The sequence below is a fragment of the Alexandromys fortis genome, unplaced genomic scaffold (genome assembly GCF_014885135.2).
Source record: "Alexandromys fortis isolate MF-2015 unplaced genomic scaffold, M_Fortis_MF-2015_v1.1 scaffold_55, whole genome shotgun sequence".
Classification (NCBI taxonomy): Eukaryota; Metazoa; Chordata; class Mammalia; order Rodentia; family Cricetidae; genus Alexandromys; species Alexandromys fortis.
Window position 1 is genome coordinate 7,257,177 of NW_026067936.1, and position 19,098 is coordinate 7,276,274.

A 19,098-nucleotide genomic window follows, 5' to 3' on the forward strand; every position below is an offset into this window, starting at 1 on the left:
CTATACCATAGACAGGTAAATGTCCTAACTAAGGTTGACCATGGCCAATGCCCCTTAAAAGGAAACTATCGAGGTAAGTTGCTGAGCAATGAACACTTTCACTATTAATGTGGAGAAGCCTCAACTCAGGCCTCAACTGTGCCAATGATTAGGAGACTTTCTACCCCGAAGACTGTTCATTTAAACTCAGAAGCAAGGCAAGATAAAGGGAGCTGATATGAAGTCTGCTCGAAGAATTTTTTTCTGTTGTAGTACTGCGCCCTGATAAGTGTCACTGATCCATCACTGGTACATAAACAGTGGACAAAGAAAAGCAACACATAATTGCTGTCTGCATTGGAATTCAGTTCTTTCTTAGGGAATGTGGTGCGGGAGAGAACCTAGTCTGCAGTAGAAGTCAATGAATAACTGCCAGGCATTCAGTAAACACAGACAGCCTACTCTATTGTAACTGTTAGCCAAGGATTCAGAACCCATTAATTTGCTTACATAATAAAACTGATGAATGAGTTAAGAGGAAAAAAAGGTAAATCTCTTTTCAAAATTATTATTTTCTCCATTCAGTATTTACACAATTCTGGCTAGTTTCTGCCCTGAAGTTCCCCATTACAAAAACTAAATACACGTTAGTAGGACCATTTAAACAATACAAGCTATTTTGCTTTCCTTTAAGACAAGGTCTCATTACATTGCTCAGGTTAACCCAGACATCTGCATCCTTCTACCTCAGCCCTGTGAGTGGCTGGGATTATAGGTGAGTGTCATGGCCTGAGCTTTACAGTAGTATAATGTCCCTATGATGTGAAACACAAAATACATTTCATCTGTAACATACATTTTGAGCATTACACTACGGCCTCCTTTTGTAAACATGCCGATCAACATCTGAATACCCATTTTCTACTCCTTACTAAGGGTTTCTTCTTGGAAGCACACACGGTTTTCTGCATAGCCGCTCAAGCTAAACAAAAGGAATGCTGGGCAAATGGTTCTCTCTCTCCCTGACTTTAAAAACCATTCTCCTTGTTAGTAAAGCAGAGAGACAGGACCAATAGGCTAGGACCGTGGTACAAACACACCTCTGGTAAAATTATCAGGCCGCTTCCTTGAACAATGAGCAGGAATCAGACCTGAGAGGAGTCAAGACTCTGTCATTCCTGAAGGACAGTATGTTCAGACACTTTTTACTGATCTACTTGTGAAAAATTAAGTCACCATGAGCTTTTCTCATTGAAATATATGAAACTTTTTAAAACATTCCTATAAGAAGCAGGCAAACTATGAAATGAAAGTTTTGAACCTTACCTGTATCTTCAATGCTTATGTATTTAGAAATCTGCACATTTTCTTTATCTTCCATATCCTGTTATTTCTTGTTGATGTTATTTCTTTGTTTTTAAGCCCAAAACCCATTCAAATTATTAGTGCTCCTCTTGGACGCACCCTGTTCTACTGCTAGAAACTGCTTAGATGGCTCTTGAGGGTGAGGCCCTTTCGGAGCAGAAGCCAAGCAGGAAGAGCTTCGCTGCCCTGCCCACATGGCTTCTCTGCCCAGTAAGGGCACAGTGAGAAGAAGCATTAGCTCCCCACAGGAAGAGTCCGAGCCACCCTGGAACCACAGAAGCACTGTCATTCTGGGTGTGCAATTTTTTCTTTACCTGCATAGTAATTCAATCCTTTGCTGAATAGCATATAAGTACTTGCAAAAGGAGAAAACTGGCTTGGGAGATAAAGAGACAATCTCTTTTGGATCTGGGAGATCTGCAGAGGTCATAATGCACCCGAAAGGAACACCCAGCTCCTGGGAATCCCAGCTTAAACAAAGTGGTGCTGGGTAGGATTGGTCTGGCTCCCTAAGAAGAGACTATTTCTTGGCTTTGCAAAGAGACTGTAGCTTTGCTCTCGTAATTCAGCCAGTTACCCAAAGATACTCTCCATTATTTGGAAAAGCTGTGACATCCTCCAAGACATCTTTGTCACTGAGACATTGTCTAAGAAGTTTTAGGGATAAAATGTACTGTCAGGGGGAACATGGCAATTTTTATATCTGAAAAATAACCTTTCCTGGCAAGTATTATGATACACAAGTAATAGTTGTAACTAAAGTTGCTATAGCTAAAAACATTCAAAGAATGTAAGACTGTATGCACAAAACAGATAGGTTATGACTCGCTTGCTCTTATGTTGATCATGTCTATGGCTGCTCCTTCATTGAACTTTGCTAAAGAAGCCACAAGAGAGCAGAGAAGTAAGCATTATTCCCTGATACAGCCCTTGTCTAGAATGCGCAAAGCCCTGGACTCCAACCCCAGACCAGAAAAACACAAAACAAACAACACAGGAGAAGAAAGAAGATACAGTAGGAGAACAGAGGAGGAGAGGGGAAGGGAGGAGAGGGGGAGAGGAGAACAAGGAAAGAGGAGGAAGGACAACAGGGCTAGAAAAGAAAACTTCATGGCACCATGCAAAATGAAACCCCAAGTTTCAATAGCAGACTAGGTTAACTCATTGCATGGACTCCAGGCTTATTTAGTTAAACTTGGGAAATTTAAAAGTTTGCAGACACCCTACAAGGTGGCAATTTATCTAAAGAACAAGTTGACATAAAAAAATCCAATGGAGATTAACTAGCTTAACTGCTGAATGTGTGTTTGGGTACCATTTAAACTTATGTATAACGGAAGGGACCAGAAAGGACCTTAGTATATTTTATAGCATCCTGTATTTTAAAAGAGAATAAAAGTCATCTCAAAAGAATAGATGGTTCTGCAGTCTTTAACAAAATATCCTAGCTAAGAATTCACAAATGTACACCGAGGCAGGTTTCCCAAGGTCACACAAATATATGAGGAACAGTTTGTTTTGTTTCAGTGAACCTACTTTAGGGATGAAGAGGGCATGAAAAACAGTTTTTAGATACTAGTCTCCCTTTTCGATCCCTGAGAAGCCCCTAGTAATATTTCTTCCTTTCCAACAGAATGAGAAGTAACCTTTGGGTGTTTCTCTTCCTAAAAATTTATATATATATATGCATGGAAGATCAAGGTCATCTGTAGCTCAAGAGAAAGCTCATTCTAAGCTCCCCGCAGTTGCTAAAGAAGTCACGTGGTGTTATTAGACAGTGTTATCCTTAGGAAAATAAGACTGTCTACAAGGTTATTTTTCAAATATACAAGTTGCCTTTTGTCCCTGACAGCACATTTTATTCACAACACAGTCTAATCACGCTATTCTACAACTCAGACAACAATATCACGGTGACACAAATGTCTCAGAGGATGTCACAGCTTTTCCAAATAAACAGAGAGCATCTTTGGGTGACTGGCTGGGAGGAATGGCAATAGGAAAGGCACACTTTCGTTGCAAAGTCAATAGTTTTTGGGTTTCTTTGCTTTTTTTTTAATCTTTTAGTTAGGAAGCCAGTTTCAGAAACATGGTTCTGCTAAATATTTTCAAGAAGCCACTGAGATTTTATGAGCATAAGCTTCACATACTTCCAAGTCCAGGCTGTCCCTTGATTCTTTTTCCATGAGTATATATGCTAAAGGAGAACAGTTGTAGACCAACTGGCTACAAAGCAAATATCAGCAGCCCATCTGGGACTGACTGATCTAGATCTAGATCTCAGCGTACCAAATGATGAAGGGACACATTCTTTACTCTGCATTTTCGACCATAATCATTTTGGTTGAAAGAAGGTCGTGCCAGGGTAAGGGAATATTACCCTGCATTGTCCAGGCTAGCCAAAAATCTTAGCAGCAACAGAACAAATCTAAACAAAACAAGTGAACTCACAACAATGATCACGGATTCAGTTAGTCAACCTGCGCTGGAATTAACCTTCAACATTTAGTGGCATCGGTTCATTTATTCATCCTCTCAACGTGTTTGGAAACAAAAGCAGACAAAGGGTCAAAAGAGAGAAACCAGGAGGTTGGTTCATCTCTATATTCAGCACATTTAAACAAAGATCATGGCATATCAAAAACTGAAAGCATTGTAGTCATTTTAATAGATACGGAACCAGCATTTAATGAATAAAATCAATTTCTGTAAAACTGTCAAGCACCCCTCTCCTCCAAATTTTATCTTAATTTGGTCAGATATTTGCATGCAGATAAAAATGTACAGGAAAGGCGTTGGATCTAAGGAATATACTCAAACATACCATGACTGGGTATGAAAACCCCATAGCACTGAACTCTGCAGCATGGACGACCTGAGTTTCTGAAGAGATTCAAGGGGGTAGGAATAGAAAAGCCAAAGCTATAGGCAAAGAATGAAAGAAGAAAAAAAAATCCAATACTAAGCACGTATGAGTCAAGTAGCATCAGCCAATCACAGTGTGTGAGCCCCATTTGGAAACTAGCTCCCAGAAACTGTTATAAATGTGTTTACAAGAGAAGGGCCGATCACTATCTAAATAAGATGTAAAGCATCCTACGAAGCATATCTACGAAGGGTAGACAGAAAGACCTTCATTCTTCCTGTTCATTTCTAAAGGGCTTCATGCCCTAACACTGGCCAGGAGAGAAATGCTGAGCAGAGATCATGACTGTCCAGCATCCTAAGGCAAGCATGATCTACAAGTCCACCTGAATCCAAAGCAGTCAGCACAAACCATGGGCTGTTCCCTTCCCAGTTCGTTCCGTAGCTCCTGAACCGTTTTAGAAAAGTCGAGGGTGTTCACTCTAAATTGGCCAATTTTTCCAAAAAGCGTTGTAAATGACTTTGCAGTAACAATAAGTAATACATGGAGTAGAATCTGCATTTCTTGTTCAGCTCGCATAGGCCTGGCCAAACCTGGTATGTTCAGTATCATACCTGGGGTGGGGGTGGGAGGATGTGCAGTTGGAGGACTGTCGCACACCACAGTATCCAGTGACCATCATAACAAGGGGGCTTGCGACAATTTATCCTGTGAAGCCTTCCAAGGAAAGGCACAGACTACTGGCACACTCCGGTGATATTTCTAATCAGAAAAGAAAGCTTCCCAGGAAAATAAGATTGGCAATAGGAAATTAGACCTGACACTATTCTGATTTCTATGTGGCATCACCAACAAGAATCTTTAATTTCACTGGGGGAGGGGCAGGTGGCCCACAGCACCTGGTAGGCAGCAGTGGGTGGATCTCTGAGTTCCAGGATAGCCTGGTCTACAGAGCGAGTTCCAGGACAGCCGAGGCTGCACAGAAAAACCCTGTCTCAAAGAAAGAAATAAAAAAGAGAAACAAGAAAGAAAGAATATTTACTTCTAGAAAAAGAAAATCAAAGAACCTTGTTAAAAAGAGCTGGAGATTTTTCTTCATTTCACACATCTTTGATGTTGGATGTTCAACCAAAAGGAAGTGGTTGTCTCTTACAGACTTCTGTCGTAGGCAGGAGACCCATTACCTGGTAAGTTAAAGACTAATGTTGCACACATTCCATGACTGATTGCTTCTCAAAGTCTGAGCAACTCAGAGAAGTTCATCCGCTCTTCTCCAAAGGCCACAGAGAGTTAGTGAGATTAGAGAACACCCACATGACTAGACAGGAGGTAAGAGAATTCACAGCCATCTTTTCTGTTTCTGTCAGACTGCTTTCCATTAGACCAGGTCATCAGACTCTATCAAGTGTAGCTTGTAATTGTAGCTTGGGCTTGTAGCTCAGGTTTGGGGAAACCAATTCACCACTTGTTAGAGGTCTTTATTATGAGTGTGTGTGTGTGTGTGTGTGTGTGTGTATACTTGCCTGAATATGGCTTCCCCTTAAAAACTCAAATTAGTTTGTAACTCTGTCTGAAAACTTGATTTTTTATTTTATTTTTTTTTGTAGAAAAAATGACAGGCACTGATGTATTCTTTGGGGAATAAAGATGTAAGCCACCTTATTCTTAACTGTGTCTCATCATTCTAAAACAATTTTATCTTCTTTACAGGCAGAAAAACACTAGGACATCCCAGGAACTTCCAAGTTTTGTTTTCTGGACTTGTTTACTTCTAGTCAATTGATATGAATTCATCATACATCCAAAAAATTTTCAGCCATAGAAACCTAAGTAGTTTATTTGGCATGCCCACAGAAACTCCTACAGAGCATGTGGTCGAGCACATTTTAAAATTTTCTTATGAATAAGAGAGGGGAAAAAAAAAAACCAGAATTACTCTGCTGCGAGCAATGGCGGAGACACGTGAGAGCGGTGGGGATGGTGGCTGTGTGAACCGCTGGCACTTCTTAACATGCAGACAGCGAACATCAAGTCCAAGTCAGACTGTGTAGGGCAATGCAGACTGTCAGCTTCTACAGTTCTAACGCTGGGCATACACAGCGGAGTGATGCTATAATACGAAGAGCTTTTGATACCCATAAGTAGCTATTTCCTTTAGCTTGTCCCTGTCTGTGGAGAGAATACACAGCCTGCAGAGGGCTGCCAGACTGGGGGCTGCTACCATTTGTGGACAGTTATAGTTTCGAGTCTTAATATCAGGTTGAAACTTCCATACTGAAGGGCAGCATACCGGCAAGGGCCACACAGAGTTGGAAATGCCTGGTGAAATTTCACCCACGGAACCAGCAATGTGATCTGAATGGCTGAATCAGTCTAGAGATAGGTAAGCTTGAGGATATGCAGAAGTCTACATGTTGGAGCAGGAATTGAATCCTGTGGCCTCTGCCTAGTGAGACTAGTTCTAGACAACAATGGCAACCATTCTAGTGACCCTGAGAAAGAAGTCACGAATGATCTAATTGCAAAAGATAAGGGATATGTCCAAGCCAATAAAATTTTCTATTTAACAAGAAACTGCGACTAGACATTGCATGAGGTCAGAACAAAGTTCCAACTGTGCTTAGATCACAGAGCCACGAGAGCAGAGGTCCAGACAGAAGAAATCTGCTGCTACCGTGAGTTAATACACTGAGGACTTAACCATGGCTACCCTGGCAGGCCAGGAATGTTTGATGAATCAAGTAGCAAAAGGACGCACTCAATGCTCAGCTATCTTGATGACACAGTGAGGTGAGAACAACATGGCTGACATCTGGGGACAAACAACCGCCTTATAAGGTTGACATAGCCCTTTGTTAACTCAAGGAAAGAATTTACATGCAGACTTTGTAATTCACCAGGCATAATTTATGAAAAGAGACGATTATTAATAAATATTCAAATACTGATTTAACTGGCACAGTTGCTACCAAAAGGGGAAAAAGGCGTGCTCAGTTCTGTTCATTGTCCACTCACTCCCTACTTCCAGGGTGTTTTGCTAAAGAGAGTAAGGTGACTGACAGTCCTGGTTGCCACTCTGTCAAAGGCTGCTATCAGTCTGGTTGCAATCCCCACCAAGGATGGCATCCACAATGGCAATTACTTCCCCAGTGAAGGAAGGTCGCAGTAGACTGGGACTGGTTGTCACCACACCCTGTGACAGACACTCTCCTGCTCCAGAAGCGTGAGTACCAGAGAGATGTCTTCATGCCTTCCCCTGCTACAAATGAGGTCCAGAAAATACGCTGCCAGGTCTTGGCAATCAGAGTCAGCATGGGCTCCCGAGGAGGCTAGGGAGGAAAAAGCCAGTGCACAGAAGGCTCACTTTTCATGGTAGTACATGATGTCCCCTGACATCCCAACTCGAGGGAAGCAGTCCATGTTCGGCTATCTTTCTGGTGACTCCAAATTCTCCCTTTGTCCTCTCGTATAACATAAAAAATAGGTAGATTCAACCCTAATAGTCTCATTTCTAGGAGAGCAGTGACTGTAAACTATCTTCTGAGGCAAGTAAAAGCACTTTAAATATGCTCACGAGTTCCATGTTTTTTTTTGGTGGGCATGTGATTTGCCGTGTTCTAGCGCTAAGGTAATCTTGTAGCAAGATCAAGGGCAGGAGACAGGAAGTTAGCAGTGAAGAGGGACCTGGTACTTGGTGACTGAGCACTCTAGACCATCTCGTTTTCCTTTCTATAGCGCAAACACTTTAGAGCCCTGCACTGGAGTTTAACTTTATGCTGTGACAAGTGCTTCCTCCAGGCACCCTGCCTGCTCACCCCAGGGGATAATGCCAGCTGTAAACTGTGGAGGTGCAGCTCTAGCTCTCTTCCTGGTCCCCCCAACTCCCTGCTAGAAGTAGAAGAGACATGCAAATGAACTGCAGATGTGCAGTAATGACACGAACATTCTTCGCCGAGACAAGAACTGAGACTCGTTAATAACTGTTCTGTGCCAGGTTGCGTAGCATTCTGAATAACAGATCCTCACAGTAAACCACACAATAAAGAATGTTCCCTGATTTTTCACAGGTGAAGAAATGGAGGCTGAAGGAGCTTAGATGCTATTTTGCCTGTTCTCGGCATAAAAAAAAAAAAGAAAAAAGAAAGAAAGAATGGAAAAAAGAGGAAGCTCAGCAGGATATGATGGTATGCAATGGAATCCCAGCCCACAGGAGGCAGGGGTAACATGTTTTTAAGTTTGAGGCCAGACTGTCCTATAGAGTGTGTCCAAGGCCAGCTTGTACTCCAGAGTGGGGTCTCATCTCAAATAAAACAAAAAAAGTAGAAACAAACAAACAACAACAAAAGATGAATTCCATCCAAGACGATGGATGCCAAGGCTCATAACGTATCCATTAATGCATTCTGGCTCGGGATAGTTATTTCATAACTACATCTGTGACCTTGTAGTAAAAACAAGCAAGCAAAACAAGAAGTGTAGCCCTTTTTTCCATGTTTATGGAGATCATATTCTTCCACCTTCCATCCAGTGATACTCAACATTCCCTTTGTCTGCAAACCATATTTTCAGAGAATGAGACATAAAGTATATTACTCTCGGTTTCACATTCGGAGTAGAAAGCAGGAGGCGAATGTTAGTCAAATCCATGCTATTTTAGTCTTAACTATGAGCAACAGCTCGGGTCCCATTACCTAGTGCTCGGCTCTTTCAGAATAGAATAGCTGCTATGTTTTCTGCTAAGCTTTCTTTAACTGATCCTGAAGAACTGAGTGTAAATTAGGAAAGTGACCAACTGGCTGGAATGTTGTAATGGATTCTCTTCAGCCTCCAATCAAATTATCCTCATCTTCCTTTTAAAACCGCTTTTAAGAAAATTCAATTTTCATTTAGCGACCATTTCAAGGGTAGAAAAAATACTCCCCCTATTACTTCTCTACAAATCCATAGCTACAGCAATGCACATACTTGTGGGTATACAGACAAATATAAATATGCTGAGCTATAGGCAGTGGGGGGACTCGGGACAGCAGGAACTGTAGCAAGTGGTGTGCTAAATTTAGTTACGATGCCTGTGCAATATTTAATATTTGCATAAGAGCTGACTGACCTCCATGTAAAATTAATAGTAGTAGCTCCTCCAAAAGCTGATGATATGCACCAGAAGCTGAAGGAGAAAAGGGCAAAGGATTCTGTAATCCAGGCAGCTAAGTTATAGAAATGGCAATTTATTTTCAGGGCTATTTGGAGGTAGGCAGGCTCTTTTTGTTAGCTAGATAATATTCTTTAGCTTCACAGCAGCTTTTTAAAATTAGTAATAATTTTGTATTATTGCCTGTTGTCGAGAAAGGGTCTCACGAAGCATCCCTGACTAGCCTGAAAATCATAGACATCTGTCTGCCTCCTTCTTCCCCGACCCTCGAGCTGAGATTTGAGACTTGCACCACCAAGCTTCAAGTGGGTAATCCTCTCAAACAAGAGTTAAGTTTTGACTTCCGTGTCAATTTAAATGAACAATTCCTACAAAAACCAAACAAATGAACAGATGAACACCTGGCTGTCCCCAGACCTGATGTAAGTCATCTTTCTTTTAGTTAGGTCACAAGGAAGCATCATCTAATCAGACTTCTCTGCAAGCTAACCCTTTAAAACAGAGCGTGAATCATAGCGAAAGACCACAAAATTGGGGAAAGAATATGTAAAACAGAGTTAAAGTGCCTAATTCTTATCTCTAATCTCTATTCAGTAGATACTGAGTAAAAACTAATTTTTTATTCAAATGAGTATGATAAATAGTGTCTTCCCCTAAAGTGGACCACTGTGAAGTCATAAAATTATTCACAATTAGCTAAGGCTAGGACGGAAATGTTATTTATGAAGTAAGAGAAGAGACTGGAGACATGCAGCAGAACCTTTATATGATGTCTTTTAAGCCACAACTGCCCGTAAGAAACATGACTATATTATTGAACTCTGTACTTCCAAATGTACCATTTTAGCTTAGCATCCTTTTGTTTCCTAAAAATAAGCAGTCAATTTTGAACAGAAATGTCAAAAAAAATCAATAGAAAGTAATTAAGAAGAGTGTTTAATGTCCTTGAGAAAAGCTTTGAAGGCAAAAAGGAAAAAAAAAAAATGGAAACTTCATCCTGGCCAACAGTCTCATATTTTCTCTCCGTAATAAAAACAAAAGGCGGTAACTTAAATTACTTTATAGAAAATGTGTCAAGCGTTGCCCTGGGTCATACTACAGTTAGTGCCACTGAAGGGCATCATAAACCTCCAGTGTGAGCTATCCAGTAGCCCACCGTCCATGCAGTCAGGGTTAGGAGCTTCCTAGCAGGGTACCAGCAACATGGAAGAAAACCCCACTTACCACACTAAAGACCTGATTCCCATCCTCTCTGAGTACTGACAGCAGAAGAAAGGAAATCACATTTATTGAGCAATTTCAGCATGAGCTCACGGTGTTCTCACAATAACCAAAAGCTCTGTATTATTTCCCCCACTAATCAGAAAGAAAACAGCATTTCAGAGACATGACGGTGTTTGCCAAATTCCTACAGACAGAAAAGGGCAGAGCCAAAACGCAAACCCACATCTCTGATGACAAAGTCCCTGCCCCTTCCAAGAAACTAGTTAGGTATTTGAGGGTTATTTCCCCCCTAATGGGAGTACTTTAATTTGAGGACCAAATATTTTCTATATTTGGGGGAAGCTAAATCTTCATTTACATATGTAAATAAAGCAGCAGTTGATAGCAACACTGGGCTATCAGTGACCATTCCTCTACAGGTGACTTATAGCTACTCTGGTTCTCAAGATGGTTTAGCGACCATAGAAAGAGGTTAAGAATACCTAATGTCATCAGCAGACTATGACACTGTGAGTTAGAAAATGAGAGCTTCATTCAGTCTTTGTATTGAGGACAAGAAGAGTGATTTAAGCCTTACAAACTTAATAGAACGGATGCCCTATGTTTGTAGGTTTTACAGATTGCCCATGGCCATGAAAAAATAATTTCCTAATTGATGCCCTTCTAGCCTAAAAACGACACCCACATACTTCATGACTATGACCTCAGAAACTAGGGGACGGGTGAGAAGTACACAGATTCTTTCTTTTTATATTAAAAACACTTTTTTATTGAAAAAAAAAAAGAAATTCCCGCCTCCTCCCATACCTCTTCAATATAGTGTTTGAAGTTTTAGCAATATAGCAATAAGACAACATAAGGGGATCAAGGGGATTTGAATTGGAAAGGAAGAAGTTAAACTTTCGTTATTTGCAGATGATATGATAGTATACATAAGCGACCCCAAAAACTCCACCAAAGAACTCCTACAGCTGATAAACACCTTTAGTAATGTGGCAGGATACAAGATCAACTCCAAAAAAATCAATCGCCCTCCTATACACAAAGGATATGGAAGCAGAGACGGAAATCAGAGAAGCATCACCTTTCACGATAGCCACAAACAGCATAAAATATCTTGGGGTAACATTTTGAAGTTCTTAAGTTTTAGCTAGGAAGCAAATAAACCATGCGGCTACTATATGCACAGACCACTGTCCCCAATTACATCAAGAAACTATTCTGTCCCTTGCTGAGTAGCACATCACCCTGCTGTAAATAGAATGAGAAGCTGTAGATGTTTTCATACTGGCCAGTACAGACACCTAATCAGATCCCATTTAGCCAGTGACAAGCTAAATAAGAGAGAAGATATAAAACATTCAAATATATCTATGCCTATACTTCTGGTCTATTTGTAAATGCATTGGTTTCATATCATAGCAAGCTACAGCTTTGGAAAGGAACTCCTCGGTGCTGGCCCTCCCATCCAGCCTCCTGGAACTGCAGGTGACACCAGGGATGAGACTTCTGCTGCTTTATAATCAATGATGCCAAATCATAAGTGCTTAAAGACAACCTGCCAGAAACAGTGGCTTCATTCTCTGGGAAGACAAGTGTAATTCCTTTTCTGGGTGAAAACTTCCAAGCTGGGGCTGAGGGGGTTGTTCAGTGAAACAGCTATTGATGTGGCATGTACAGGCTCCTGGGCTAAATGACCAGCAAAACACAGAAACACACAATACACACCCACACACCCACCCACGATTCACAGAGTTACTTGCCCTACTTGACAGTAGATTGCCAAGGTTTGGATGCCTATAGCGGTTCAATAAATACTAAATCTTTGCTTCCAATTGATCTGAGTTGATGATGGGGTAAGACGATCAAAGGTTTATGACTGTTATGTGGATTTCATACAATGATGCTATCTTTTGGTGTGTGAATTTGCCCCTTGCAATATCTGAGACATGCTAACATTAGCCAATCCTTTGCTAAAGATGGGTTAATCTCACACATGCATGCATGGGCGGGCTTGTGTGCGTGAGTGCACACACACACACACACACACACACACACACACACACAGAGAGGATCTTGAAAACAACCGCAGGGCTCTATTTTTCCATCATCAGTTCTCCAACTGGCTTTATCAAATTGGCAGAAAGATTAGAAATCCCTATTCCACTGCTGCTGTACTTCAGGGATTTCCACTCTATTTCTGTTGTGATTGAACTGTCTAGGTTAGAGGAAGCTTTTAAATTAAATAAGTCACTTCAAGCAAACAAAGACACCCCCTCTCCTCACATATAGCTTCTCTTTCTGTCTTTCCATAGTCTGGGGTCCAGGTGAAAATGCAGTAATAACCGAGAATTCAATACTACTATCAGCAAGGGCTAACTTTGTGCCTGGAGGGGTCCAGGCGAAGTCTCTGTACAAATTTTTATGGTCCCGTTTTCAACAATCCTCTTTTCCTGCAGGGATTTGTCCATTAAAGAGACAGAAGCACTCAGAGTCTCCCCAATCAAGGAGAATATGCAGCAGAAGGCCACCACAGACTGGTGGGGTTTTCAGCAGAGCCGCATAAACGCTCAGGCGGGAAGAAAGACACGCGATTCTTCACCTCTGGGATCATCTGCCCTTTAGACTAGCCCCATTCGGCCCACTGGCTGGGCCCCACAGGACAGTCTGCAGACAGAAAAGAGATAGGAAGGACACTGCCAAGCAGAGCTAAGTTAGAGGGGAGAGATCTGCCTGACAAAGCCTCAGTTTTACTCTATGAGAAATACAGATTAGGGTGGAGACGCCGATAGACATGGGGATAGGATAGTCTTTGGCTAGATCTAAGTCAAACATGGTTTATATCTGTAACAGGTCAAAACTGGGTCCAACTAAGCAAACTATCAGAATGCTAATAGTCTACCGAATATTCAAAATTATTTCTAGAGCCAGCCACAGACAGACTGACAAGGTGGGAAGGGTTCTTCAGAGCCCTGGAGAAAGAGCTGAACTCCGAGCAGCTCTGAGTTGCTTCTAAATCTGATGCTCTATTGTTCTGATTTAAACTTAATATCAGCCATAGCAGTTTAGATCAAGCTCAACAATTTCCATTTTCAAGGATGGTTACAGATCATGGAGTATTTACACTGGATATTAATTTCAAGGATCTAACTCTAATAACTGGTTCCAACTGGGTAGAAAATAAGGAGCTGGTCCTCCTTTGAAAAGTAATATTCTATATTGATTTTCTCCTTCCACACATCTCATTTTATTCAATCATATTTTTTGTGGTTGTTAAGCACAACAGAAGTTACTTAAAATATGTGGTCATCATGCTTATTGCTGCTACTAAAAATATACATTTCATTAATCTTATTTTTAATTTAAATGGTTACCAATGGACTTCTTTTGGTGTCAGAATCTGATAAACATACCCAATAACAGAAACAAGTCTAAATTTTGTTAAGTCACTTTCAGTGCCCCTAAAAAGGGCACATCCCGGCAATCATCGATCTAGAGTGACAGGCATTAAGGCATCTCAGTCTCCACAGATTACTAATTCCATTGATGAGACGTGGTATAGCTTTTATTAGCCATCAGCAGATGAAGGGGGTGGGGCTCACTAAATGTATGAGGACCAATCAAATCTGCTGGCAAATGGCGCCTATGAGCTTGCTTGTGCTAGGACTAACTACACTGTGCAGTAGTGACGTCTTCCAACTGAGAAATGGTTCGGCATGCTCTATTAAATTCCCGACAATGGGTAAAATAACCCATGGAATAGTGTGATTTGTTACACGAAAATATAGGCAAGATGAATATATTATTTTGCAAATTATAAACCGACTCGGTCTTTGAGAAACAAGAACTCGCTTTTTAGCACAGATTTGGCATTAGTTTGTTTACATTCCTGATATCATACAATGAAATCCATGGTTACTCTTTTTAAAGTTTAAGTCACGGGCAGATTAACTTTCTGGTCTGTTTACGGTACCTTCTCCAAAGCCAACGTAGAGGCTGGCACCTCCAGCCTCACAGCCTCCTTGCCCCATGGACAAAAGATACCCAGGTTATAAACAACCTCCAAGAAAAGATAAAAGTGATCATTTTAATGATTCAAGTGTAAATTCAGTTAATTCAGCTGAACAAATCACTATGAAATTTCACCAAGTTGCCCTTCCCATTTTTTTTTTTTTTACTGTCTCCCTAGGGGGGATTGAAAGACGAAGGCTAGAGAAGGAAGAAATGAAGAAAACAGTGTCGTTAGTACACCTTGCATATATCACTTCTCTGCTCAGATGTCTGCTGGGCGACCGGCAATTTGTTAAATTAACTCATTTCCTCAGTATCAGTCTTTGTTACTGAAAGGCCACAGCTCTCTTCTACAAAGCGCCATTAGTTTATAGGTGCTTGCTCAGCAGATTTCATTTCTTGCTGACGGGATTGAAAATTAATCAATGCACTGCAATCTGAGCCAAAGGGCAAAGACGACGGAAGGGATGGCGACAGCAAGGCCCTCCTTCTGCGGGAGGCCCTAGTGCACAGGCACAGCATGGCCTGGGGAAGCCATCGCTGTTGTGAAAATTGAACATGCTGTAGCATTCCTTCACAAAAACAGTAGCTACTCAGCCACAGTTGGTCTTACGATGGCCTCTGCTAAAGATCAGAGGCTAAACTAAGTGGTGTGGGTGATTTTATTCCAAATACTTGAAACAATTTTCCAGTGTTGGCAGGAAGACTTTTGGTAGCATACATCCCTGTGTGTGCATGTGTGTGTGCGTGCGTGCGTGTGTGTGTGTGTGTGTGTGTGTGTGTGTGTGTGTGTTAAGCCAGGTAAATTGTGCACAGTGGTCAGGACAGATGTGGGTTCTATTGTCATTCTATCTTCCCTATAAGTGGACTGAACAGAAGAAAGCAAATTATATTATCTAACCTATGAATGTACCAAAAGGACAGAAGAATATGTATTTTGAATACTTTTTGTTAGGCATATCTATCAGCTCACAATTCTGAATGAAACCATTTTAGAGGAAGAAAAATGCACACAGGTTAAAGAGAAAACAGTAGAGTACACCTATTTCAATGTAAATCTTAAGATTTATTTTTTTTGTAAGGCTATTCTCTTACTCTCATCTAAGTAATAATGTGTCTTGAAAGACACAACTGATATTCAGATGATGAAATAACAACTATAAAAACCAGTTTTCTACATGTGTCTTTTCCTGTCCTTAGAGGAGAACACAATAGAGAATATGGAGCCAAGATGGCTCTCATGCTGTGTTCATCTTCGTGTGCAGAACGGGGTTGGGTTTGATGAGTCCCTGTTATCGAGGAATAAGAACTTGGTTTTATTTGATCCTTTTACTCATTTCTGACTTGTAATCCGTGATGTTTCCAATCCCATTGGAAAATAAATCAGAATCAGAACAGTTTTGTAGTTTTGCATGTAAGTTGTCAACCAGGCATTAAAGCACAGGATTCAAATGTTGATTAAAAAAAGAAAAAAAATGAAAGTAATCAGAAGGACATTTCTCCAAAGAAGTCAAACAGATGGAAAGAACTGAAACTACTGAAAAAAAATTACTATTAAAAATTAACAATAGTAATTTTTTTCAGTATTTGTTCCCTCATCCATGTCGTTGTCCAAGATGAGCCTGGAACTTTGCAAGGCCAGCAAATAAGGCTAGAAAAGTGGGGATATGCCTCCACTATCCAGATATCGTTCCATACCACCTCACAGCCTCAGCTCATGATAAATACCATGACAACAGAGATGGGTGTGTGGTGGTACAACAATCCCAGCATTCAGGAAGCTAAAGTAGGGGGATGACCATCAGGTCTGAGAACATACTGGGCTATTAAAAGAGCAGTCAGCAGGAATGAGATCCTGTCTCAATGAGCTAAAATAACCTTAAAAAAATAAAGAAAAAATATAAACACAAAAATAATAAATAAAACAAACCATGGGAAGTATAACTGAATGCCACTATAATCATTTCAGGTAGACCAATATTAGATTCATTTATACATGTAGGGTTGTCTCCTGCTAGTAAGTTCTTTGCCAGCTTGTTATTATTATTATTGCTGTTGTTGTTATTGAAAAACCTGTCCTTAGAGAGGAAAAGGTAAAGCTAAAAGAAGTATAAAACAAAAGAAAACCAGCCAAATAATTTTACACATAACATTCCTTGATGGTCAAATGCTCCTGTAAACAACCACCATTAACAGACTGGACTCTGAAAGCTGATGTCAACCAACTCAATGCCCTGACACAGCTGTGTGGTGCTGCTGCAAGTGGCTTAACTGTTCAGGCCTCTATGATTCTCTGTATAGCCCCAAGGCACATCTGAACACGGACGTGGCTTGCTGGCACAGAAGCACACGTTTTGCCACAGCTCAGAGAAAACCAAATGAGTGTGCCATCCTGGAGCCATTTGTTTAGGGTATAGGCAACTTCTGACCAAGATTTGATGATAACACTCTGAGCATGCTCTGCTTCCATGCCCATTTGTAGTTGAATTTGTTCGTCCGGCACTCATTATAAAGAACTCTTAACACTGCAGAAGAAAACTAATTTAAAGATTTCTCTGGTTTTGTAATTTGTATGAGAGTCAGGTGTCAAAAATGAGATACTAATTTGGAGAGAAAGCTATAAAGAAGAAGTAGTTCTGATGAGCAGAAAAATGAAATTTCTAGCACAGCGATCTACTGCTTTGGGTTAGAATGTCAAGGAAACATCATTGTTTTGTGATCTTGTGATTTGGTATTCACTTTCCATTATGGACTTTCAAATGTCGACGGCAGAGTTTCAAATCAGATGAGCCCTTAAAACCCTTTACATTTTGTTCATTCTTTCGCTCAGTGAACAGGTACTAGACAATTAGACTGCAGTAAGGACTTCACACAAGGATGCAGTGTAGAAAACATACAAATGAGGTAGGAAAGAAAAACTGTTCAATAGTTTGCATTTTTCTCTATTTCTGTCAAGTTTAGCAAAATCTTTTAGTTGAACACATTTAGTTGGACATCTTTAGAGGACAGGTTTACCTACTTCCAAAGAGATTTTAATATTATAAGTGGAAAAATGACAAGTTTAGTAAAATATGAAACCCTTAAAAAGGCAGAGCCACTCAAGATGCAAGGCAAAAAGAATAATATTCAAAAATTATTGATTAATGTACTGCCTTATATCTGGGTACCCCAGTATCCCCTGTGTCATTAATGTGTTAAAATGATAATAAGCTTTTCACAGGTGACTAGTGGCTAATGGCTAACTAAGCAGTCTTCCTGGCATTCTTGGCTCTAAATTAAAGACATGAACTGAGGCCCACAGTTATGACATGTGAAAAGTAAAGTAACTCAAAAATCTTGAAAGGCAAGGAGGTGCAAGTTCATACAAGTCCAACTGTACGTTTTTTTTCTACAGAGATATCATGCCTGATCTTTCTACACAATGAACATCATAGCGCATGCGTGTGCTTACCCAATTGAGCCAGAACTTATCACTCTTGGGGATGAGACTTTGTAAGCTGGGGCCCATTCATGACACTAACAGGTACCTGACTTCAGCTGAAAAGTTTCCCCAAGGGATGCAGAATGGAACAGATTTGAGGAAGTAGATATTAAAATAAGCAAGGGGCTAGGTGATCTAAAGTTAGGTGGGCTGGATCTACATCCGCAGAGGGAATCCTGGGTTAAAACTCCAGAGGAAGAAAGGGACTTAGCTTATTCTAGCCAGTGAATTCAGATCCCTTCTGGAATGGAATCAGCTCAGAAAGCACATAAATAAATTAGAACATGACAGGTGAGATCCATGGAGTGATGGTTGAAAAGAGAGAACAGGAGAATGCAGGGGTTTGTGTTACCATAGCGATTGCTCACCCTTAAATGTGCCGTGTTTTCATTTATATAAACCCATGTTAACCTGGCCTAATAGATTACATATTCCCTTTGTGTTTTACATTATTTACATTATCAAATAGCTTATCAAGCTCTTCTTTTGACAGCAATAAAGTTTAGCTCAATTCTTTTGGCTAATGTGAGGAATTAACTCCACCTAACAATTACATTAATGAAGGCAAGTGGAATAATGATTTAACATCTGTGTGGTGAAAAAAGTACTTTTTGAATAAGTAAAATCTGACAGCTCTTCTACCAGGGACACTGATTAGGGACTACTTATATTTGCATATATAATTACTCTGATACTTTTTGCACTATTGGGAACATAATTGCTTTTTTTTTACCTGATATTTTATATTGCCTTGGTAAGATTTTTCTGGCATGTCTGCTGAGGGTTAGGTAAGAACACTCACTTTGGTCCTTCACTTAGTTTCACTCATAATATTGCCAAATTTATTTTGCAACTTAATCCATATTAAAGTATTGTTATTCACCGCTTCTCTTAAAAAGAGAAATGCATTCTGATAAACTATGTATAGCAATTTATGTATGTATATATGCACATATATAGGTATATGTGTAGATTTGATTGCCTTCAATTCATTTACTCTGTGTGAGCTAACGGCACAAAAAT

The 19,098-nt window shown here is 40.4% G+C and overlaps 1 protein-coding gene across 7 annotated transcripts in view; it reads right to left on the reverse strand.

Moving 5' to 3' along the window:
- The window catches only part of Nrg1 (neuregulin 1), a 961,794-nt gene that overhangs the window by 42,528 nt on the left and 900,168 nt on the right, over nt 1-19,098 (reverse strand). Inside the window, exon 1 of one of the 7 annotated variants that reach the window (XM_050146823.1) lies at nt 1,306-1,435. The exons of the other annotated variants lie outside the window; for them this stretch is intronic. Coding sequence (XP_050002780.1) covers nt 1,306-1,360 — 55 coding nt within the window. The 5' untranslated portion in view covers nt 1,361-1,435. Of the gene's footprint in view, nt 1-1,305; nt 1,436-19,098 lie in introns of those variants that run through there. 7 annotated transcript variants of the gene reach the window in all.